Source organism: Ailuropoda melanoleuca, chromosome 15 (assembly GCF_002007445.2).
Source record: "Ailuropoda melanoleuca isolate Jingjing chromosome 15, ASM200744v2, whole genome shotgun sequence".
NCBI classification, from domain to species: domain Eukaryota; kingdom Metazoa; phylum Chordata; class Mammalia; order Carnivora; family Ursidae; genus Ailuropoda; species Ailuropoda melanoleuca.
The window spans coordinates 82,273,512-82,298,792 of record NC_048232.1 but is presented as its reverse complement, the minus strand read 5'-3'; the positions used below and the strand labels follow the sequence as shown (position 1 = coordinate 82,298,792).

Below are 25,281 nucleotides of genomic sequence, written 5' to 3'. Positions count from 1 at the left end.
TTTTTTTTTTTTTTTTTTTTTTTTTGGGGGGGCGGGGAGAGAAGTCTTTCAGGCCAAGGAAGGTTTTTACTGTGAAGTCCGGGACCGCCCGTTATCGCGCGAGATGCTAACGGAGCGCGAGCATCGAGCTGGTTGGTTAGCCATGGTGAGTCATATATATCTCGATTTTCTATTGGCTCGGTCCCCGAGGTGGGCGGGCTGCTCAGTAAGGGAGGCCTGGTCTGAGTGGGAAGGGGCGGAGCGGCCAGGGCGGTTTCCGCCGCTGTGCTCTGTCCTCTGTGGCCTCGTCTGGGTGAATTGCCCGTGCGGTGACTGCTTCAGCTCGGCGCACCCGTAGCGGTTCGTGACTGCCCCGGCCCCTGTGGTCCCTTCCTGCCGCCCTCCGTGAAGCTCCGAATTAGCGACCAAGTTAAGGCCCGAGATGAAACTAGGCAAAAGGAAGTGGCATTTCGTGTGCGTTTTAACCACACGCAAGCCCTTAAGTAGCTGAAAGGGGAGACTGACGACCTCAGTCGGGATCTCAAACACTCCGTGCGCACCTACCATCAAGGGCCACCTCTGTCTGCATCCTTACCGTGAACTCTCAAGTCCAGTCGGGAAGATACAAAATCTCTAGCCCAATTTAGGGCATTTTTACATACCCAGCCTGCTAAAATGTTGGCTCTTCTATTAAAAGTATGCAGCCTATCAGAAGGGAACTTCTTTTGGTTTATGCAGATGCAATTCCCCCAACAGATTTTGTTAAACTGGTATCTGTCACCCAATTCTGCAACTGGCAGGTGTATCGTAACCACTTACCAGCAAGTCCGCCTAACGGCGCTAATATGGGGGTGGGGGGGAGCTTGAGAACCCAAGCCCACTTGCAGAGGTTCATGTATTTGGAAGCAGCAGTCCAGGTAAAGGCCTGCAACTTGCTCTCAACCGGGGAGCTGTGGAGTGCCAAGAAAGGTCTCCATCATCCTCCTGTCTCCTTCAGAAACCTTGAGTTGCTACCTCCATTTCAGTGGGCCATAGAAGAATCTGTAGGAGGGCTGTGAGGCCAAAAAATTGGGAAAACACGGTCTTCGATGTGTTTCAGACCATTCATTGCTTTGATTCAGTCTAGCTAGCCCAAAGATTTCTTTAGGCCAGACTGAGAACTAATGGGACGAGGTGTGTGGCCCAAAGTCACACAGTTGCCAGTGGAGACAAGTTGGGGCAGGACTTAGAAGACAGATTTTAGAGGCAAACCCAAGAATCCTGGCTCCTCTGTTTAGTAGCTCATTTTGGTTAAGCAGTTACTCCTTGCTGAGCCAGTCTCCTCATCTGTAATTGAGGCTAATGATGAGTGTCCTCATCCCTAGAATGAAGGTCATATATGGAAAGCACAGAGCAAAGTGCTGGTAAATGCTTAATAAATGGTTGCCTATTATTACCATTATTAGAACTCAGGTCTTCTGATCCTGAGCTCCCCACTCTGCATCTTCCTTACATCATCCTGCTTCCTCAGGGGCCTTCTATTCTTGACTGAGTTGAAAGCAGCAACAACTGGTACATGCAAAGTACACTGCATACTGGGACAAGAATGGTTTTTCTACTGCCTTGGAGAATCACAAATGTCAAGATATAATGAAGTTGGGGGCGCCTGGGTGGCACAGCGGTTAAGCATCTGCCTTTGGTTCAGGGTGTTATCCCGGCGTTGTGGGATTGAGCCCCACATCAGGCTCCTCTGCTATGAGCCTGCTTCTTCCTCTCCCACTCCCCCTACTTGTGTTCCCTCTCTCGCTGGCTGTCTCTATCTCTGTCAAATAAATAATAAAATCTTAAAAGAAAAAAAAAAAAGATATAACGAAGTTGTCTAGACTTTCAGTGCAAAGTCAGTTAAGTATCCCTGAGCCATTACACAAGTCTTCCAAGGTGTAACTCGGGACCCATGGGGCACATCCTCCTTTTGCTGTTGTCAGGAGACCTGCCGGCGCCTCCTTACAGACAACCATGCAGAAGGCTGAGAATTAAAGAAAGTAACATCGCCCCAGTTTTGACACCACAGAGGTCACAGACAAATGACTCCAGTGGCAGCTTGTCCCATCCATTCTTTCGTGGAGACCCAGATCAAGCACTTCAAAGGTTCTCCTGGCTGAAAATGGAGAAGCAGGATCACTCCTGTAAGAAAATGTTTCATACCATACACAGAAGTCAAAGCTGTTGGAAAGGTGACTTTTATTTTTTTCTTTCCATGCCGTGGAAGGTCCTCACGTTCCCTAGCTTTATTTCCTCCCTCAAGGAGAAAAAAGATAGCAGTTCTCCAGGTCTCAGGGCTAAGCTGCTTCTAGGTGCACCTAGCCAAGGTGGGACAGAAACCGGTGACGGATTCCAGATCTACCCTCTGAGTGCATCCACTGCTGCTGAACGGCAGGCAGGTGACTGGAAGGCAAGATGTGGACTCGGCCTCAGGGACCAAGAATTTAAAGACTACAGGGTGATCCGAATGAAAAGGTAAACAGGCTGGACACAGTCTCAGAACCCACATCTGGTGTTTTGGCCACTTAAAATCAGTGGTGTGTAAAAGGGCCACAGCCTGACAGCTCTAGTCCCAAGTGTCCTTACCATTGTCTTTGGCCTTGAGCTTTAGCAGGAAGGGCAGAGTGCTATCCAACCCTGTGAGCAGTTTTCAGCCACGGTCACAGTATCAAGGAAGGTGTGCCAGGCCGAGGACTAAGACACATGGGGGGTTCCCTACTTACAGAACCCCTCCTGGGGCCTCTCCAGGGTCTTGTGATCCTGAAGCTGATTCCTTGTCAAAACCATGTGAGTTCTCAAGGGGCACCTAGGTGGCTCAGTCGGTTAAGCATCTGGTCCTTGACCTCAGGGTCCTGAGTTCAAGCCTTGCATGGAGCTCCATGCTGGGCGTGGAGCCTACTTAAAAAAAAAAAAGAAGAAGAAAAAAAAAAAAAGAAGCTTTTGGTCATGATCTCAGGGTCCTGGGATTGAGCCCTATATCTGGGCTCCCCACTCAGCAGGGAGTCTCCTTCTCCCCCTCCCTCTGCTTCTGCTCCTCCCCCTACTTGTGCTCTGTCTCTCAAATAAAATCTTATCCAAAAAAAAAAAAAAAAGTGAGTTCTCAGCTTGAGTGGAGTACAAGGTGGCAATGTCAGCTAATCTAGAGTGTGAACAAGGTGGCCACCAGGGGCTGAGACCGAGGAAGAAAGATTATAGGCCTCAACACAGCTTTTCCAAACATTAGTTTTTGATTATTTATTTGAGGGGAAAAAAAAAGTCACAACCAACCATATAAAATACTGTTATCCTGAACTCATTTTTTAGGAAGGGACAACAGGGAAAAAACCAAAATATGCTTTGGAATTGATTAGGCTTCTCAAGACAATGAGTCTATTTTTTAAGCATTAGGCTAACTCATGGTTTGCTAACCTGGATGGTGCAAAAAAAAAATGTCCAGATGGAGAAGTAGGAGATGCCATTACTTCAGGCAAAGGTGGGAGTTACTGAGTAGAAAGGCAGAATGGGAGGGAAAGGCACGACGTCCTTCCCCAAAGATTAAAAAATTTGGACAGAGGGGGGCGGAGCTGGGGGTCAGGTTTGGGGCAGAATGTTGCCCTCTTCCATCCAAGAATCTCCAAGCACTGGACTATCTTCCATGTTTTACAAGGCTGGCCCAGCCTTAGTCAGCAAACCCACCAGGACCAGGGCGAAGAACTCCCACTGCTTCTAGTTCTGAGGACTTCCAGGTGGTTCTTGCTTGTGAAATGGAAAAATTACGGTTTTGGGTTTTGTGAAACATAGTTAAGAGACAGAGACGCCCTTAGGAAGATGCTTTTTAAGAAAGGAGATAAAATCAAATCACAGTTAAACTTGGCTTTGATAACTGCAGACTTAGTCTGTAAAACCATTTGTTTTTTCATCTCTCCTTCCAATGTTTTATACGGAATTTAGTCAGAGATGCCAGCCTGGGAAAACTACGTCCTATAATAGATTAGGAAAACCAAATCCTTTATCTCAATGAAGACTAACCCATGCTTTTGCAACCTGCCCTCTCCCTTCCCTCTAATGGATACCAATGGGTGTACGGGAACCATCGATGCCGGGTCCCACCCCGTGCCCTCTCTGCTAGTCACTTAGGATAGCACTCAGGCACAGAGATTTTCTTTAAACTCGAATTTGATTCTGGTGAACAGCCAGGATGGAGAATCTCTCAGGGTTCTGGGCTTCCTATTTTTCATTCTCTCTCAACAGCTTCATACGAACAACAACTGAACCACTTTAAGGAGCCTTGGCAGATCTCTGAGAGAAGCAGGAAAATTTTCCAGATACAGCCGAAGTTAACCCTAGTTCGCAACCTCCTAATCCATGACAAGAAGGGGACAGGAATCTCTACCCTAAATTCAAAGGGCAGCTGAGGTTTCAATGCTATTTAAAGAGTCATTTCATGCTGCTGTCATTGGGAAGGAATGAGACAGCTGCAGAGAGCTTCACCAGAATCTCACTGATGGAGAGGTAGTAAGAAGAGAAAAAATAAAACTTCATGGGAGAATAAAATACTGGATGGGCAGATCAGAAACAGAATTATTATTGGCTTCTTGCCAAGAACAGGAAAAAAGCACAGAACAAGAAGATGCACTGACGATGTGGATGAGACCTTCCTCCCCACCCTCAGGATACTTTTTACGTTGCAACACGCAGTGCAGTTTGAGCAGCGGGAAACCAGAGGGAATGTAGGAGGCCCCATCTCCCTCTCCTATGTGTCTTATCCATGCGCGCTCTTCCTGGGTAGCACCAGTCTCCCCAGGTGTGGGGTGAGACAGGACGGGAAAGAGGTCAGCGCACGTCCGCTCGCCCTCTGGCCTCTGGCGGTGCCTGGACAGTTCAGCAAACGCCCCCTCGTGTTCCTATGGTGGACACTGGGGAATGAAGGGGTGGCTGTGGGCCTGTTCCTGTGCTCAGGCAACGTCCTGGAAAGGCAGGGCCTCACGGGGAAGAAACATGGTCGCCAAGCCTCAACTGGTGACTGGATTGTTCAGCCAGTTTTTGCCACCTGCCAACCTCCCTTCAACCTCTAGCACAAAGGCTGTGTCTTTGAAGGCCTCATCCTAATTGGCAATAAGGCAAGGAAGGGGCTGAACAACAGCACTTGTGCACAGGTGCTGTCCGGACAGCCCCCTCCCTCCCTCGTCATCCCCCCGCTGCTCAGGCGGCAGCGCTGATCTGGGTTAAGGCGCGCACAGCCTTCTCCAGGCCCTCTTCACCACTGCCAGAGCCCCAACTGCACTCACTGGTGGCCACTAAAGAACACAATCTCCTGGCAATGCTGCACCCAGTTTATATTGAGCCTCACTGCTGCATGGGTCAGTAACAGCACTCCCGTGAGACCTCAGCGCTTAGGAACTGGAGCTGGTCCGGAGGCAGAGGAAATGGGCTTCTTCTCCAGGAACCTGGGTCAGAGGCCGGCTCTTCTGCCTGCTTTACCCCCAGAAACTCTAAATACTGTCTGGGCACTCACTCACTCTGCAGCTCGGCTCCAAAACGTGCGTTCATAACTCTTCAGTGACATTCAACAAATAGGCAACATCTTGACTAGGCAGATCCGCTCCCGGCGAAAGAGCAGAACAGAAGGCGTGAACAAGGGAAAAGACAGAGAAGACACAAAAGAAACAGGCCAAAGGGCAGGGCAGACAGGGACAGAACACCTGGGCCACAATGCAAAACACCAGCTTGGCCCAGTGCTCCACCATCTCCATTCATTCCAGAAAAATTAGCCTGGAGCAAGGGGGAGGGGAGGAGCGGGAGCAGTTTGGTAACAAAAACAGAAAGGGTCGGCTAAGGAAACAGGAGACAAAGAGATGGCATTCTGATCAGCATGAGGTGACGGGGTGATGACCAGCAAGATAGGAGGCACCTAGGGACCCTGTGAGGCACCAACTATGCAGCCACGTGTTTCTAACGGAGAAGCCAGGGTCTGACCACTGACGCCCACCGTGGCCTTCACCTGCCCTACGTCTGCAGCAGCACCTCCGGCTCAGACAATGAGCAATAGAGAGTATATCCCAATTCATCTATTTCCTCAGGAGTGAGCTCTGCAAATAAGTTCACCTTGGGGTTGAGGGCACTGGGCAGGACCCCAGCCTCCAGGTAGCTGATGAGTCCCCGCAGGGCCTGTAAGAATCGGTCGGCCAGCATATCTGGAGACCAGTCAGCCTCCTCCTGGGCCAAGTGGAGGATGACATTGGTGAGCTGGCTGGCAGTGAGGTGGCCCAGAGCCGGAGTGGACTTACATATGGCCTTGAGGATCTTGAGGCACAGAGATCGGCAGCCCGAGTCGGCCTGGTCCAAAGCCCGTAGGCGTGCCGTCTCTGCGGGACGCAGGCTCAGCCGCCATAGGTTGTCATACTGCGCCAGCCGGTGTGGTCTGGCTACCAAGACAGTGTCACCAAGGGTCACTGATGGCAGGAAGTCAATGACAAGATGCTTGTCACGCTCATACTGCACTTCCAAAGTCAGGGCTTCTGGGGGTGGTGCTGGTCGGATGACATAGTCCAAGAGGGACCCTATGGCTGGCCAATTGATGGAGCCAGCCACTACCTTCTCAAACGTGTCTGCCACTGTCTTTGGGGAGAGGTAGCCCCCTACAACACAGCGGTCCCAGTAACTGCTACCACGAGGAAAATACTCTGGGTTCTCACGACGAACCAGGTAGAAGCCAGGGACATTCATGATGGTGTCCTCACCGGGGACACAAGACCACAGGTTCTGCTCCAGCACAAGGGGCACGATGAGTTGGATGTGGTCAGCTGTCACCACCTGTTTGGGCAGAATTAAAAAGCTTCTGAGGGACTTGATCTGCTCAAGAGACAAGCATCCCCAAACACAGGTCCCACCATAACATTTTCCCCAACAATAAAGGAAACTATGAATTTGTTCATGTCACAGTTATCAATTCAAATACAGTGAGCATTTTTTTTTAAGATTTTATTTATTTATTTGACAGAGAGAGACATACAGCAAGAAAGGGAACATAAGCGGGGGGGTAGTGGGAGAGCGAGAAGCAGGCTTCCCACTGAGCAGGGAGCCCGATGCGGGGCTCGATCCCAGGACCCTGGGATCACGACCTGAGCCAAAGGCAGATGCCTAATGACTGAGCCATCCAGGCACCCCTAGAGTGAGGATTTAAACCCACGTTTGTCAGGGGCGCCTGGGTGGTTCAGTCTGTTAAGCGTCTGCCTTTGGCTCAGGTCATGATCCTGGGGTCTGGGATCGAGTCCCGCATTGGGCTCCCTGCTCAGCAGGGGGCCTGCTTCTCCCTCTCCCTCTGCCCCTCCCCACCGACTCATGCACACGCTCACTCTCTCTCTCAAATGAATAAATAGTATCCCCAAAACAAAACAAAACAAAACCCACGTCCATCAGAACAAGAAAAAAGAACAAGAAAGGGTTAAGCAAGACCCAACAAGTGCTACTGCAGAGGGCAGAATTCAGAAGCAGGAAGAGCTCGGTCGTTGTGGCAAGCCTGGGACGCTGATCTTCCATACCAACTATGCTCTTGAGAAGCAGCCTGGTCAGCACCAAACCCTACCCTTCGTGGGAACCACCTTGTTACCTGCAGGTCATCATAGAGGCTGCCACTCAGGTACATGTCCCGAAGTGGCATGTCAGGCAACTTGGCCCGCAGGAAGCTCCGGAGCTCGGCACATATGTCCACAGCAGCTTGCTTGGCCCGAGCCTGCTCGCCAGCAGGAATGGCTGCCCGATTCCGGTAGTAAGTAAGAAGTTTCTCCTGCAGGGACATGCGGAGTCGTGACTTCTTCAAGTCTACCTGGCCCTTCCTGGCCAATGGCTTGGGCCGGGGCGGGCAGAATGTATCTGCCAAGGCAAGAGAGAGAGGCACGTGAGCTCTTCCCATGCTTGCTTCATCCACAGCTGCCTCGGCCCTGGAAAGGAGGAGGGCCTGGCACCACAGGCAGGTGCTAGCACAGTGTCTGGCACACATGTGCTCGAGAAGCGTTTGCTGAAGGTAGACGTAGCACTGAGAGCCCAGAGAGAAGTCCCAGAGGGGCAACAGCCTTTTCCTCACCCGTGTCAAAGGCCGAGGCGTCTGAGGGAAGGGTCTGCAGGGACCGGCTCAGGCCTGTCTTCATGTCCTTATTCAGCAGCCGGGGGGAGCCCATCCAGTTCGGTTCTTCCCAGCTCCTTTTTCCTGAATGGCTCAGGCGGGTGGGGCTGGTAGGGGCACTGATCGCCCTATCGTACATCTGAAACAGCAGAGGACCGGCACAGGTAGCTTCCTGTCCGTTTTCCTTCTTCTCAGCAACTCTGCCCTCGGGAGTTCAACTACTATTTTTCAATAACTTTTAGTCTAGATTATGGAATACTTTGCTACATGTAGAAAATCTTGGGAAATACTAAATGATACAAGTAAGAAACTGATCTACCATAATGTCACAACACAAAGACGACTGTTAATATTTTGGTTTAGTTCTTTCTGGAAATACACATTTATAGAAATTAGGATCTGACTCTATATATACTTTTGGAACAGGATTTTTTTCACTGATCACTTTTATCATTCCCCCATGCCACTAAAAATGAACCAGTGTTCAATATTACGGTACCTTTTCTGACTATACAATATTGCACCTTATGAATGTACTATAACATTGAACACGGAGTCACTTATTTAATGGATACTGAGTGGCTACTATGTGCCAGGCATTGTTCTAGGTGCACAGAATAAAGCAGTAAACCAAAGAGACCCAATCCTGCCCTCATGGAGTTTCCAGTCCAGTGGAGGGATACAGGTAATATATAATTAACAAGTTAAATGTGAAGTATGCAGAAATAAATGTTAAGAAAAAAAGGGGCGGGGCGCCTGGGTGGCAGAGCGGTTAAGCGTCTGCCTTCGGCTCAGGGCATGATCCCAGCGTTATGGGATCGAGCCCCCCCTCTCTCGCTGGTGCTATGAGCCTGCTTCTTCCTCTCCCACTCCCCCTGCTTGTGTTCCCCCTCTCGCTGGCTGGCTCTATCTCTGTCAAATAAATAAATAAATAAATCTTAAAAGAAAAAAAGGGGCGCCTGGGTGGCTCAGTCGTTAGGCGTCTGCCTTCAGCTCAGGGCGTGATCCTGGAGTTCTGGGATTGAGCCCCATGTCAGGCTCTTCCGCTGGGAGCTTGCTTCTTCCTCTGCCCTCTCCCACTCCCCCTGCTTGTGTTCCCTCTCTCGCTGGCTGTCTCTCTCTGTCAAATAAATAAATAAAATCTTAAAAAAAAAAAATGTTAAGAAAAATAAAGTAGGAAAGGGAATTAGGAAGTGCATATGTGGTGGGAGTGTTGCTATTTTAAATAAAGTAATTAAGGAAGGATATTTTAGTAATTTGCCATTTTTTACTCGCTAGGATAGACCAATTTGTATCTCCAACGATTTCTGTAAGGCAGAGTCCTAGAAGTGGACTTAGTGAATTCTCCTAAAGGCTCGTCTTATAATGCCACATGACCAGCTCACGCTCCCACTGGCAGCACCGGAGCCTCATTCCAGGTCAGCTCCACTTTGCAGAAGCAGCCTCACCCCCTCGCCCACCTCTGGCCCCAGCTGCACGCACTTACCCGCTTAACTGCCAGTGTGGCGATGCCCAACATGGCCGCTCCGCCCACTCCCAGCACCAGCCGGGCGTTGGAGAGCACGAAATCAAGGGCCGTGCCGATGCCATTGTCATCCTTCTTGCCTTTGCGCTCACCAGAGCCTGCCATCGCTCACCTGAGGACAAAGGCAGAACACAGCCATCACCACGTGGGGCCTCGGGAGCCATCCCTCCCCCTCTCCCCCATCAGGCCAGCTCCCAACACATACAGGGTGTTCTGTGAATTCCAGCAACCCAAATCCTCCTGCCTCTAGCACTGCAGGCTCTAGGGTCAAGACAGAGACACCAGATATGTCTCATGACATATCTGCATGCAAGGGGGAAGAATGGATCATGCTAACTGTGAAAAAACCTCTCCACCAATCTAAGATTATAGATCTAGAAAGCCTTAGCTCACTATCAATCCCTTCTTACATTAGCACAAAGTACCCGACCATGCAATTCAACCCTCTCTCCCTTCCCATCAGATGATGCAGATCATGTTTGGATCCTTTGGCTACTACTTCCTATGAGGTGAAATGCGAGGAGGTCTCATCCACTAGGTCAGGATAGAAGATGCTCCTCCAGTTCCATGCTGTCACTTCACACACAGGGAGGTGACTCGCCAGAGGTCCCAGCGACAGGGAACGGCACAGTCATCTCCACAACTCAGAACTCCCAGCTGCTTATCACGTTTATCACAGTTACCCACCGCAAACTTTCCTACTCTACTTTCTGCAAAAAACAAAAACAAACAAACAAACCACAAAATAACACGGACTACACACGGAGACATAACCTCAGGTCTATACATGAGAAAGGTCCGAAGGGAAAATAACTCTCTCTGGACACTCCCACTTGACAAATGCTTTGCTTCTTGGGGACAGTGTCCAGGGGCCTACAAGAAGCTTAGGGGAGGCTGGCACTGTGACACCGAGAATAAATGCCAAGGACACTGTAAACTTGGCTGTTAACTGGGGGAAAAAACAAACAAAACCCAAATGCCCAAATGCACTTGGAAAATGAACTAAAAACGTGGTCACCCAAAAGGGAGTTCATGGGCTCCATACCAAAGAGGCTGGCCTCTCGTCCAGCGCTCAAGCAAGGGGAGCACACCCGTGCCCCTCAGCAACAATGGAGTCGTCCTGACTGAAGTTCCCCACATCCCCAAACAAGCCCGATTCCCAGCAAGTTAGAACCCTGGGCCCCACACAGATAAAGGATGGCCAAGTGGTTCAGATCTGAGTACTGTTCTTACCACTGCTACTCTCCCCCCTGCCTCCCGTGGCTAGTTCACAAGGAGTTACACAGGGAAAACCAGCTGTATGCCAGACAGGGTCCCAACATACCCAGAATGGGAGGAGAGACAGACGGGATACCTAGGTGCGTTTTCGTGTAAGTAACCTTCTTTCTAATACCCTTGCTAATGGGTATTGCTGGCTTCACATCTCCTGCCCCTTGCCTCTATCCTCCCCCTCCCCAAGAAAGAAAGATAGATTCCTGACTCTACTTATTCCAGCAACTGAGTTATTAAGGAAGAGTTACTGTCGAGTCCAACAATATTTTTCCCTAACTAGAGTTCACAACCTTGGTGGCACTTTTCTCTACCTCTTACAGTCAGTAGAAGCTTCAGGTTTAGGGACATAATGGAAGACTATTTGGCCAACTGAAATACAGTCTCACTTCATAATATGCAAAGAGCAAGCAAGGCCAGGGAGAAGAGTTCAACTATGTTACAGGTGGGGTCAGGTGAAAACGCTACTCACCCTCCCTCCAGTGGCCACTGAGAGAGAGACGGGGCAATCAAACTCAGCCAAGGCAGAGTATCCAATCAGGACAAAGTAGAACTTTACACAGCTCCCCACACGTAACAATGACCACTGTTTTGTTTTTTTTTTTAAACAACAAGAGAACCTTTACTGATATATTTATAAGAGAGAAAACCCCTGGATGCAGGCACCTCGTTGAATGGGATGGAGCAGGACCAGGACACACACCCCCACCCCAAGCAAAAGCCAGAAACAGCCTGGATGACTGGGCCTCCCTGAACCCATGTGATGACTGGTAAGAACCAGGCAGTGATGTGGCATAATAGAAAAGAGTCTGAGTTTTCGAGCCGGAATTCCTGAGGATGAGTCTTTGGGCCCTAACTTATTAGCTGGGTGACTTCCATAAATTACTTCACCTCTCAGCTATGAAAAGGGGATAATTATGCCTGCATGGCCTGAACCATAAGGTTGTAGTGAGAAAAAAAACATGTACAAAAATACTGTACATGATCACTTTATAAACTGTAAAAGTACTCCAAAAATACTGGGTATCATTAAGTCTTTTACAATTTCTATCCACAGGACAAAAGGTCAACTTCCAGAAGGCAGTCAGCAATCCAGACTATCCTGAGCTGGAGCTAAGAATGACCTCTAAAACGCACACTGACGCTACTCTGGGCCTGAGACCTCTAAAACGCACACTGACGCTACTCTGGGCCTGAGACCAAAGCTAGTAAGTTGGGTAGACTGGAGAGAAGGCCCATTCTCCTCTAGCGCGATGTGCTCCCCACATCCAAGGACCAGGCGATGTCAAGACCTGCTGACCTGGGAGAGGAGGGTGCTTCCATGAGCTGAACAGTTCTTGTTCTTGCAACTCCAGCTGCTCACATCTCCTATTAACCAAGAGACCACACACTTCTTGGAGGCATTCTGGCACTCACTGCCCTGTCCCCAGGGCCAGCAGTGTATGACACACTGTACATGGTCATTGCACAAATGAGCTATTGACCCTATGCGGTTATTTCTGGTTTTTTGAGGAGACGGTGATGGCCATCTGTAACCCAACTCACAGTCACACTAGATTAAGAACACAAAGACTCGTTACCTCACGAGTTCCCTCCAGATCCGCTACCCCCCCTGTGCAAGCAGGCTCCCATGGCATCAGCCCTCCCCCATCCCCACCGCTGAAGGCCAGTCTGCCAGTCGACCTGAGTGGCTGAGGCGAACTAAAAGCCATTACGTAAGGTTCCCCGCTCCCCCCACCCACTAGCCCTCTCCATTAAAAACAGCACCCTCACCCAGCTGGCAAGCCTTGCACCTCAGTCAGTCTTCATTTTCCTTTCTCCTCCTCCAGCCTCAGTCAACTGGTCACCAAGCCGCACTGCTGCGCACACTGTACTGACCGGAGGCCACCCCGCCCCCTCCATCGCTCCGTGGCATCTGCCAGATCTACTGCCTCTAGTGTCTCTTACCAACGTCTCCACACTGCCACTGCCACAGTCTCTCTTCTGTGCCCTTCCCTTGCTTCCCAAAGCTGTGACGGTCCCCATCTCTTCAACAGGGGAGTCAGTGTCCTTGCCTACTTGGCCCAGCCTCAACTCCAGCCACTTGCCATACAGGTGTGCCATTCTAGCCACAGCAGACTCCAGTTTCCAGACTACCAAATGCAGTTTCCACCGCCGTATTTGCTTATTCTTGCCCATCGGCCCGGAAAGCTTTTATTTCTCATCTGAGGCAGCCCTCAAATGTCCCCTCTTCTACAGCCACCTATGATCCCCCTACCACCAAACTACTTCAGGCAGAATCCTGTCCTCGGCCCCATCTCCAAGCTCTTTATATGACCCTCTGGTACAGAGCTGCTCCCACTGGAATTACTTCCTGTTCATCTCCACATTAGACCGAGTCCCCGATGGGCCATATCAATCGTCTTTATCTCAGAGCCTGCCACAATGCCAGGGTCATAGAAGGCCCTCTGGAAAAGCTGCTGAATTAAATATACTCATTAGGTTAGAGCGGGACTTCTTGATAACACTGCTATCAGGAGCAAACAGAACTAACATACCAACTACTAAGCACCATTCTAAGTGCTGTGTGAGCACAGTCTCATCTAATTCTCAAAATAACTGGACAAAGAAGGTACCATTCTGTCCATTTTACAAATGAGGAAATGGAGGCCTGGAAAAGTCTAGTGATTTGCCCTAAATCCCACAGCTATTAGCAGCAGTGCCAGAAATTGAACCCAGACACCGTCCTTTGCAGCCTCCACGCTATACTTGCTTTATAGACTGTGCTGTAACAGGATCTAGTTATGCCTGGGGAGTATGATCTGACCCACAAGGTAACTGAATCCACTGGAAAATGAGCCAGCCTAGAACTGAACTCTAATAGTTTTAACCAATATCTTTTCTAACATTTTCATAAAATGTTAGATGTAAAATGTTTCATGAAATAAAATGGTGATACTCATTCTGTTCTGGTGGGGCCTGAAACTCAGGGCCTATTTTTTCTCAATAAGGAAACCTACTTCTGTTAATGTCTGTATTTCCTCCATTGATTTCTAGTGACTATGGTCACTAAAGAGAAAGGGTCCCCTCTCGGGGGGCCCCTGAAAAAAAAAAAAGAAAAAGGAAAGAAAAAGAAAAAGGAAAGGGAAAGGGAAAGGGAAAGGAAAGGAGAAAGAAAGAAAGAAAGAAAGAAAGAAAGAAAGAAAGAAAGAAAGAAAGAAAGAAAGAGAAAGAAAGAAAGAAAGAAAAAGAAAGAAAGAAAGAAAGAAAGAAAGAAAGAAAGAAAGGAAAAGAAAGAAAGAAAGAAAGAAAAGAAAGAAAGAAAGACAGAAAGAAAGAAAGAAAGAAAGAAAGAAAGAAAGAAAGAAAGAAAGAAAGAAAGACACGACACCTATAGGATTAAGTGTCTACCCACCTGAGGCTTCTTACTGCATCTGTGAGGTAGGGATGGGAAAGAGCACGAGTGTCTACAGAAGACACCTTTGTCCTCTTTCCCTTGGAATTAGGATGAGAGAGGAAAGGAGGGGATCCTAAATAATCCCCCCCAATTTGCTGTGGAGGAAGACCAGGCCCTTTTCCAGCTGCTTCTCCCGGGCCTCAGGATCCTCTAGCTTCTGATTTTTCCGGAACTCACGGCGGATGGAGGCAAGGTAGAAGTCTCGATCAGTGTAGCGAAGCTCTCGACCCTGACGCAGCAGGGCCCGGTAGAGACTGAGCACCGCCTCTCGGCTCCATGGGGCCATGGGGGACAGGCAGTGGCTGGGCGTCAAGCTATAAGCAGAAGGGAAAAAACAGAAGCCTAGAATCAGAATTAATGATGGAAGGGGCTATAGGGACTATCTAAGATGCAGGAATTCTTAATCTGGGTCTCAGAGACCTGACAAGGTCACACTATGATTTAGGGGCAGGTCTCGGAGTAGACCCCAGCCTCTCAATCCCCTCTTCTGGGAAAGTACAGGTTATGCTGAAGGGCCAGGGCTTCAATGTTGGCTCTGCCATTGACCAGCCATATGACTTTGGGCAAAGTACTTAATCCTTCTGAGCACCAGCTTCCTCAGCTGTCAAATGAAGATGATATTATGTTAAGGAGCACCTACCTACTGCTTAGGGTTATTCTGAGAACTACGTGAGATAACCCACGTAAAGCATCTATAACAGAACTTCACCACAAGGGGTGGTCTTGAGTGGCTGAAAGCAAGGACTCAGTCATACTTGAATCCTGGCACCACCACTCACGAGATGATTACCTTGGGCAACTTTCTTAACCTCTGTGCTCACCTCAGTACTCCATTTGTAAAATGAGGATTAAGACCATATTATGCCCATATGTAAATGTGTTTAGAACAGTGCTAGGCACATACCAAGCGCTTGATCAGGGTTAGAGATTTCTAGTGGGGCCTAGCCTGGTTTAAGTACTCAATAAATACTAGATTTAGTTACACATAAACCGCCACCATCTCCTTTCAGTAACCATAAACCTTTACACGTGTACAGAATGTCATTTATAAAATGCTTTGTCATCCATTACCACATTTAAATTAAGGAACCTATGATGTAGTCAGGGCTCCAAACAATGACAATGAACACTTACTGAGTGTTTACTATATACCACACATGTTCCAAGAACATCCCACAGGATGTCGTATCTCATTCTATCTAGAAAACCCAGTGTCATTATCCCCATTTTAAGTGGAGGTAATTGAAGCTCCCAGAGGGAAGTAACTTGCCCACAGGCACACAGCTGGAACTGAGAGCTGCAAGCTGCATTCCAGACCCCAACTCTGCCTGCCTCTGTAAGGACAGTTAACCATCTGCTCGGGCCTTACCTTGTAGAGCTTGGGTGCTCTACAAACTTTCCCACCACATATAAGGCCCCCCAAAAATAAGTTGGATGAAAGAATCAACGTCCCTATGTAGAGGAAATGATCACCTCTATTTCAGATATAAAGAAATGAGACTAAATGGGGTAGGTATTTGGTAAAAAGATCTGAACTTTGGGCCCAAAGTCAAGTTAGCCATCCAGGGTCCGGCCTCACTAACTTCTTGCGCGAGCCTGAGCAAACCACCGTCCCTGTCCTTTTTTCCTCAACTGCAGAAGAGCTCCCCTCGGCCCCAAGCGCCTCCCGGAGTGGGAGAGACGAATCCAGAAAATCAACAGGAAAAGTGCTTTATGAGGTTTGAGGCGATTGTCACGCGAAGGCTGTTACTACAAGGTCGCTCGGCAATTGGGCGACTGAGCCCTGGTCGGTTCCCAGTTCCTGCCTCGACCCTGGGGGGCCAAGGCCGAGCGGGATGGGGAGACCCCAAGCTGGGGCAGGCCGGCTCCGGGGCCCCGGGAGGCCTCCGGAGGCTGGGGCGGGACCACAGAGAGGCCTCCCAGGGGAAAACCAGAGCGGTCTGAGGCGAGACCCCCAGTGGCCAGGTTGGGGGGCGCCGGCCGCGGCCCTGAGCGGAGGCTCGGCGAGCTCCGGACCCCTGGCCCCGCTCCTCCCCTCACTCACCCGCGGACTGCGCGCGCTACCACTCCTCGGGATTCGCCTCTCTCCCGGTACCTCTCCCGGGGTCACCCACCAACATGGCCCCTTCACTTCCGGGACACGACCTTGCGCACGGAGTTGAGGGGAGGGACTGAAGGGAGCGTGGGGGCGGGCGGAGGCGGGAGGACTTCCGTTCTTTCCGCCGAGACCTCTCTCGGGGCGGGGCCTGGAGCCTCGTCGGGCCACGCCCCCTCAGGCGGGCTCCGTCCCGCCTCAGTGCGTGACGTCACTAAGGACGGCCCACGGGGGCCGTTCGGGTCCTGCCCCGCGGGAGGGGGGCGGTGCGGTGGGCGGGAGTGGGCAGAGTGTCGGAGGACCCGGGTTGGCAGCTGTGTGAGGTAGGCCTCCACCTGCTGCCCGCCTTGCGGGGTCAGGAGGGTCAGGCCAGACCCCGGCACCGACTGCCGAGTTCGGGCTGGGGCCATGGGGGTACCTGGGGACTTCTGACACTAATAATATCCGATGTCTTAGCTTTCAAAGCTCCTCCAAGTCCAGATCGCTGTCTCAGCTCGCTTTCTTTTCATCTGTCCGTGCTTTTCCTGCTCCCCAGACCCTTTGGCTCCCGACAAACTCCTAGTCTTGAAGGTCCACCTCAAATGTTCCCTCCGGAAGACTTTTCCAGCACCTTCCTCATCAGGAGTCCGACACGGGCCCCTCCTTAGGGCCGCGCAGAAATGTCTGCACACTGCCGTTGGGGCTCCTAACCCTTTCAACAACAAAATGTATTTATTGGCACCAGTTACTTGCCAGGCACTGTTATTTAATTTATGCATTTGCTTCTCTGTCTCTCACTAGATTCGAGGGCAGGACCCATGTCTTACGGAATCCTTAGGTCCCCTCCCCACAGCATCTCCATGGTGCCCAGTGAGGCCAAGGAAGGAAGGTTTGGAGTCTGGCCCCCAGGGACTGCCAGTTCCAGCTCCACCACTTAAGGATTGCCCTCTGCCAAGTTCCCTAACCTCAGCGTGGGACTCCTGAGAATTAAAAAGTATCTAGAGGGGCAGGTGGGCACTTAGGGAGCAGTTGCCCGGCCACTTCATTGATTCCTGCAACAAATCCTTGTCAGGGGTCTCTAATAGGCCAGGCACTGCCACAGATGTTGCAGGGCAAGGAAAGATGGAGTCCTGTCTTCTAGCCAGGGCTGACACAGTAGGTGAGACCAGCTGGGAGGACCGCCGCTGGGTGAGAGGATGGGATGAAGGGAGTGTGGTGGGGCGGACGGGGCGGCTGTCTTACATGCAGTGGGTGACATGTGGATCTTCCCTTTTTCTTGTGGCCATGGACACCATTCAGTGCTGCCTTCTTGACCTTCAGAGCCTTTGTTATGGCTTCCGCTTTCGGACAAGCAGGAGCTTTCTTCTTCACTTTCGGCTCCATCTTCGTGCAAAGGGTCCCTGAGTTCCATTGCCACAGGATCAGTCTGGCTGGAGGACAGAATGCATCAAGGGTAAAGCAGGGAGATTGGTCAGAAAGCTGTGACAGAACCCCGGGGCGGGGCGGGGTTGGGGAACAGGACAGGGGCTCAAACCAGGGAGGCGGCAGTGCAGGGAAGTAGTCAGATCCTGGAAGTCTCTGGAGGGAGAGGCACTGCTCATGTGGAATGTGAGACAGAAGGGTCACCATGGCTTCAGGGCTCTGCCTGAGCCGCGGCTCTGCTGCCTCCCTCCGGCAGCTTAGTTAGGGACCTGTTCAAAGTGTTCCAGATTGCTAGCCGAAGGCTGAGACCAGGGGCCTCAGGTCTCCACTCAAATGAGAGGCGACTTCCCTGTGTTATAGGGAGCCCGGCAGCACTGGAGAGGTGGTGAACCCCTAGGGCTTCTGGGAAAGGGAGGGCCCGGTTGGGCGCCTCAAGGAGGGGGGCTTAAGACTTAGGAGCGCTGGTGGTGGTATGGAGTCGGGTCCCTTAGGCTAGGGTCTCAATCCCCCAGGGCCAGCTTGGCATGGGGAGACCAGGATGAAATTCAGCAATGGTCTCCCCTCACACTCACAGCGCGGGAGCACCCAGCACTTACAGCTGTCTTTAGGAAGCACCTCTTGTGTGCACACATCGGGACTGAACGCTTTACAAACATTGTATTATATCTAATCTCAATGGTCCTGTCTGGTAGGCATCTTTATCCCCATTTTATAGATGGGAAATCCAAGACTTGAGAGAGGTTTACCCATTTCTCTGACACTGAGCTAGGCAACTGAGGGGCTCACAGTAGAACTTGTGTCTGTCTTAACCCAAAGCGTGTGTTCTTTCTACCCTTCCAGCCTGCCCTACTTTGCTCGATAAAGAAATAATTTTGTGACCCAAATAAATCTAATTGGTGACATTTCCAGCTGGAAGACCAGGTGACCTTTCATATCCCTCCTGACCTTCCTGCTCTGTAGAATATTATTTTTGGGAGGGAAGGGGAGAGGCTCCCGGGGGGGCCTGCCTTTCAGATCAGCTCCCCCTAGACTCTTCTGGGTCTTCTCTTAATTTCAGACTGACAGCACTCATTCCTACTCCCAGTGCTCCCATGACAATGGGGGAGGGCAGTGAGGCAAGCATCTGGCACCCACGTGTGTCCATGGTGCCTTTGTAGGCCCAAGATCCTTGGCAAGGAACACTGACCCAAATGTCAGGGCCCCACCGGGTGGATGGGACAAGGGGCCCTCTGGGATCTCCCAGATACTGCAGCTTTGGCATAACCCCCAGTCGCACATCTGGATGTTGGCAATGGCGTCTTATGGGGTCATGGATGGAGGGCGAGTGGGAAGCCCTTGTTCACCAGAGCGGTGACTCAGTCCAGTAGTAGATATTTAATTATGGAATGAAGGAACGAACAAATGAATGAATGAATGTTTTCCAGAAAGACAGGGCCTGGAAGAGAGGGACCATTTCCCCAAGTCAGGCCAGTCAAATCCGGTTGAATTTGAAAGAGGCAGTGGGACGGTGGTAGGCATGGAGCAAGTGACCTAAGCTTCGTGTGCCTTGGTTTTCTCATCTGTGAGCTGGTGATGGAGGTAAAAGAACTGTCTCCTTGGGTTGTTGAGGATTAAATGTGAGAGGGCGTGCAAGGTGTCATTGGCAGCCTGACACCTGGTGAGCACACAGTAAGCGGAGGCTTGTATTATTATGAGCCCCCCCCCCACCTCATGAGCGGATAGGTACATGGGAATATTGGCCCACAAGCAGACTCTGGAAACGCAGGATACCAGTTCCAGGGCAGGACCTCGGGGAGTCAAGCTGTGGCCCTCCGGCCCTGGAAAGCCTCAGCGGTCAAGGGTCCGGGCCCCAGAGGGCTAAGGCAGGATACTGGCATGAAACGAACAAAACATTTTTGCTAAACGACCCATGAGAATCGACACTGTTGTTCCCAAGCAGTCTGTCGTTCAGCATGTAGTGAGCACCTAGCGTGAGCCAGGGCTAGAGGTGGGAATGTAGAGTAAAACATGCAGTTCCTGTCCTCTAGAAGGCCAGGGTCCAGGGGGGAGGCAGACCGGTGCACAGACAGGTGCTCAGAGAGGAGCCTTTGCAGGTGCTGTGGGATCCAGAAGATCCTGTGATCCAGTGCAGAAGCAGGGTTGGGTGGGCACCAACCGGGTAGGGAGGCGAAGGCGAAGGGATGAGACCCAAAGCTGGATGGCGAGCCTGCTGAGGTTTCCCGGGAAGGAAATGATAGCCAGCAAGGTGCACTTCGGGCTGTTGCGTGGGCACTGTTAGTCTGCAGTCAGTCATGGTTTGAATCCCAGCTCTGCTTCCTGATAGCTGGGGGACCTTTAGCAAGGTTCTCAACTGTTCTGAGTCTTAGTTTAAATGGGGATTAATTAGGGGCACCTTGGTGGCTCAGTTGGTGAAGCGTCTGCCTTTGGCTCAGATCATGATCCCAGGGTCCTGGGATCGAGCCCCGTGTCAGACTCCCTGCTCAGTGGAGAGCCTGCTTCTCCCTCTCCCTCTGCCGCTCCCCCTGCTTATGGTCTCTCTCTCTCTCTGTCAAATAAATAGAATCTTTTAAAAAATTATATATATATATTAATTAATTAAAGTACCTAAGTAATGTCACCTTGAAATGCCACTCATGCTAACTAAGTGGAGTGAGAGTGAAGCCGTGTGTATCTGTGTATGTATTAAGGGTATATCTGTAACGAGGAAATAAAACTGTGGCTGAGGCCTTAGGGAGTTCAGGTGATGGTACGGGGGCAGGAGTAGTCCACCAGAGGATGGGGTCTCTGCCCATTGCAAAGAACGAGAGCCAGAGAAGTCAGGAAGGAGAGGCCTAAGGTGAGACTGGGGAGGAAGGCAGGCCCCAGCAGGCCACAGCCAGGCATTTGACCCTGAGCCAACAGCAAAGGGGAAGTTCGTGCCAGGCTCAGACTTCCGTCTGGGAAAGGGTAGCCTGGTGCCTTTACAGGGACTAGACTGATGGGCTGAGACCTGTGGCAGATCGGTCCCCAGGCCACTGCGGCGCCCCTTGAGAGAGCCCTCAGCAGACAGTAGGAGTGAGCGCGACTCTTCCCGAGTGCCCATGCTGTGTGCACGCACGATCGCCTGATCCCCATTACAGCTGCCCAGGGATAAGGCTGTCACTGCCCCAGTTATATCCAAGGAGACAGGAGCTTGAAGAGCCATAAGTGGCAGGACTAGGACCTGAACTCCGCTGTAGGGCTTAAACGGTCCCCAGGGTTGATGAAGTCGCTTGGGGCAAGGGTGGAAGAAGAGGGCACAGAAGGGGAGATCTGGGGCCGCTGACATCTACGGCCGAGGAAGCAGAGGACACTGCAGAAGACGGGTGTCCTGGAGGCTTGGGGACAGGAGGATGTGGCCACAGAGCCCAGCGCACCCACCAGTCTGAGACCAGCCTTGCCCAGTTAGGGCCTGGTCCCAGACTGTGTCACTTCAGTGAGGGCGCAGGGGTGAAAGAGCACATGGGAGGGTGGAAAGGAAGACTGTGACTTCGCTGGGAGGGGAAGGGGTGAGGGGAGAGGCCAGCTGGAGGGAGGATAAGTAGGTGGGGTGGGGTCGGGGTGGGCTGGTACCTGCTCCAGCCTGAGGAGGGGTGGGGAGGCAGAGGTGTTGAAAGCCCCAGAGAGAGTGAGCCCTCCCTGGAGTGAAGTCACAGATGCTGCTCACCCAGGGGGCGAGGGGAGGAAAAGGGGGGCACGAAGGGCAGCCCCAGGCTTCTGGACAGAAGGCAGAGAGGGTGAGTCCCTGTGGCCGGGGTCTTACCAGTCTTATGCTCTTTATTCTGCCCAGCAGGATGCCTTATAAAATTGAGACTGTTTTCCCTGGGCTGATGGAGTAATGGAAGAGTTGGCTGTAACCGGATCAGCGAAGCTCCGGGATGTGAGCTGGCCAGGGACCTGGAAATCACTCTCAGAGAGCTGCCTCCCTCCTAATGGAGTTTGCTGTCACCAGAGGTCATCGATCCTGTATTCACCAGACTAAAACCTGATATCCCTGGACAAGAGTGAGGTTCCCCCATTAGCCTGTGAAAGCTTTGCTGCCCACGTTGTGCCAGGTGGTGCTGAACAGGGCACGGGGAAGGTAAGCTCATTCACTGAATACCCTCCCTCTGGCAGGTGCAGGAGCGGGGCTGGGGCTGGCAGATGCGCAGGCTTGGAGCCCAGATCCCAGCTCCTCCTCTGCCCACGTGTGCCGCCTCTGTGAATTTCAGAACACAGAAGAGTGGTGAGGCTGAGTACAGTGCCCCGCCCACAGCAGTTGCTCTGTGAATGTCGTCAGTGTCCCTTTCCGTCCTTTATTTATACCCACTGACCCCTACTATGGTCCTGCGAGGGCTGGATAGCAGTGTCCCCACTTTACCAATGAGGCAGCACCACTCAAGCTGACTATAGCCCCCACCTCCTCCAGGGGCAAACTGGAGGCCTACATTCTGGACTGGGCCAAGAATTGTTCTCCTCGATCCACAAAGAGCTTTGCAAGACCCAGAAAATTACAAAAGACAGCTTTCCGGGTTTGCTCAAATACTCGATGATCTGGCAGTACTGGGTTCTCTACTTATGCTAAGGAGCAGCTGCCACCTTTGGACAGAGTTTGAGCTCCCCAGTTCACCCCAATCCCCACCATGCCCTATTGTCTCATCCACGGGTGCTCTCTCATTTACATTACCCATTGGGCTCCTGTGGTCTGCTGAGTCTTCTGAGACCTGAGGCCTCCTGTGGGTCACAGCTGTTAGACAACTGAGAGTTTATCCAGTTCAGCCCCTCCCTGCTGGCTCCAGTGCACCTGTACGTATGTGTGCATACACACACACACACACACACACACACACACACACGTCCCTGTACAGATACCCAGAAAGAGAAGAGACTGGCCAGGTCGTACTTTTTAAAAATTTATATCTTTGCTGTATTCACCTGGAATTCACTCTACTGTAAGGAGTGAGGTAGGGATTGTAGTCTTTCTTCTCAATGGCTGTCAGATATTTATGAAATAATCTTTCTTTCCCCCAGTGTCATCTTTATCATATGCTAAATTCCTGTGTGTATTTGAAGACCCCATTTTCAGGTCTTCAGAATATTATGACTGCTTCAAATCTGCTGACTCCTGGGTCGGCGTGACCTCGCCCAAGTCACAGCTCTGATAGGGCTTCTTTGAGTTGTTGGGGGTTCAGAGCTCCACTGAGACCAACTCAGGTTCGGTTTGTCCTAGGGACGACCAGCGCCAGCTCCTGGAGGCTGATCTCATGGCTACTTCTCTCTGCACCTGTGCCGTTTGTCTCCTTTCCAACCTGCTTCCTCTGATTTGGCCCAGCTCACCTCTTCAAACCAAGTTATGTCACAAATAGAGCTGCTGAGCCTGTAGGTGAATTTCAGTAAGATTTCTACCCCGTCCAAGCAGGTGGGACAAGGAAGCATGAAAAATAGCAAGACTCCCTGGAGCTACATCAAGAACTTTGACCTGGCACTGGAGGTGATGGGGAGCCATAGACTATTTTAAAGTTGGGAACGGGTGGTGATAGGATCAGATCTGTAAGGTACAGGCAGAGCTGCTGGGTGTGGTTGTTCACATTACACACTGCACAAGGCACCACATCCAAGGGGCACCTTTCACATCATAGACCTTGTGGAGTTGTATGTTTCCTATGACATTTCTTTGGCAGAAGGCAGTGAAGTGTCTTGTTCTCGTGAAATCAGTACATTATGGCAATTTTCCAATAGGTGGAAATAAAATGTCTTGGGGAAGGGATGCCTTTCCCAGATTGCAAGAAGCCTGTATGGGTTGGGAGTGGCCCTGTCTTGAGGCTGGATTGGCCAGGGGAGACTGGAAGAGGGAAAAGGAAGGGCAAGGCATGATTTCTGCATTTCCAGGTCAGAGTCTGGGGCATATGGCGACACAGTAACTAAAACAAGATGTATTCCAGAGGATACACGGAATTTGGGATGACCCTGACTGCGGTTTAGAGGATGAGTTTTGATGTTTATACATGCTCTTGGTCCTTTGAGTCTTCGAACTTGACCCCCCCGATGTCCTCATGCTAATTGGCAGCAGAGCCTTTCTTTCCTCCCCTGGGTGTCTCTGCAACCCCACAGCCCGGCACAGGCTAGAGAATGGGAGGAACCCTCTCTGAACATGGCTCCCAGTGGGGAAGCCGCTCTCACAACCTTCTCATATCAGATGCGCAGGGGAGGAAACATCTACCCATCTGGAAGAGCAGGCAGCAACAAGCAGGCCTGAGGCTCCTCTCACCAATCAGTGAGACAAAACTGGGCTAAGGGTGTTGATGACACTGGCAAAGTCTCCCATTGTCGCAGAGCGGTGGGCCTCCGCACTGGGTGACTCGGAGGGGCACAGGGGAACCCTGACTAAGGAAGGCGGCAACCCCGGTCTGCCAGAGTGCCGGGGTCTTGGAATCCGACTGGGCAAGCGCCACCAGGGGGTGGATATCACCATCTACTATTAACGCGCGAGTGGGGTCTGGGGTTCAGCCGCCCGGGGAAGGGTGAGTGGTTATGTGCACACCGGGTCGGGACAGTTCAGGGGGATCTGGTGAGCGCTGCTGGGCCCAGGCCTAGTGCTGGGGACACACAGATGAGGAAAACACGCCCAGCCCCGCTGTGTTGGCAGCAGCTGCTCCAGCGGTGTTCACCCTCCACGCTCCACCACGTCCTGTGCAAGCTACAGGCCCTTCTTCCCCTCAGCTGCAGAAGGGGAGAAGAGCACTCACGCCTCTGCTTTGCACGCCTTTCACACTGGCACGCTCCCCTAGCATTGCCCTCATCATTGTGTATTTTTCCTAGTCTTGGTTTTCTTTTCTCTTTGTAATTTTCTGTAATTCTAATTAGCTATATACATCTTTCCATTTTTGTGGTGTGTGCTTGCGTATGCTGCCTCAACTCCCAGCCGCTGTCCAACTGGAACAAAGGGAAGAAGAGCAGGCTGGCTCACGCCACTGGTTGTGGACGTTCCTGGCTCTCCCACTAGGAGGCAGCACAGCACCGTGAGAAGGCTGGCGGAAGCCGGGGCCGGAACTCCCACTGGGAGCTCTGTGCCTTTGAGCAATTTACTTACACCCTTCATCTCCCCAAATCCTTGCCTCGCCACCTCCATGATCTTGCAGCCTGGTAAAGAGGAAGAAATCCCCCCCCTTCCCGGCAAAATACCATTTAGATTACACAAAGTAATGTATGCAAAGTGCCTGTCTTGTATGCAGTAGGTGCTCAACAGTTGTATACTCTCCTACTATAGTGGTCCTTAACCACGAGAGTGATTTTATTCTCCTCCCCCTGGGGACATTTAACAATATCTGGGGACATGTTTGGTTGTCACACTTGGGGGAGTGGATTCATCTAGTAAGTAGGGGTCAGGTATGCTGCTAATATCCTGCAATGCACAGGACAGCCCCCCACCCAATACAGAATTATTTGGCCACGCTGTC

At 51.2% G+C, this 25,281-nt stretch overlaps 1 protein-coding gene across 2 annotated transcripts; it reads right to left on the bottom strand.

The window, feature by feature from the left end:
• Positions 1-2,977: 2,977 nt before the first annotated feature.
• Positions 2,978-16,526, bottom strand: MIEF1 (mitochondrial elongation factor 1). 2 transcript variants are annotated; one of them, XM_034643835.1, is made up of 6 exons: positions 16,376-16,526; positions 14,290-14,645; positions 9,588-9,738; positions 8,063-8,273; positions 7,589-7,851; positions 2,978-6,792 (listed from the first exon to the last, which is right to left on the bottom strand). In XM_034643835.1, exons 3-6 carry the CDS (start codon positions 9,729-9,731, stop codon positions 5,986-5,988), a joined length of 1,425 nt encoding a protein of 474 aa, XP_034499726.1. In that variant the 5' UTR covers positions 9,732-9,738; positions 14,290-14,645; positions 16,376-16,526; the 3' UTR covers positions 2,978-5,985. The 2 variants fall into 2 exon arrangements, with proteins under 2 accessions (XP_034499726.1, XP_011217157.1); XM_011218855.3 differs by having other exon boundaries at positions 2,979-6,792; positions 8,063-8,240.
• Positions 16,527-25,281: the final 8,755 nt, after the last annotated feature.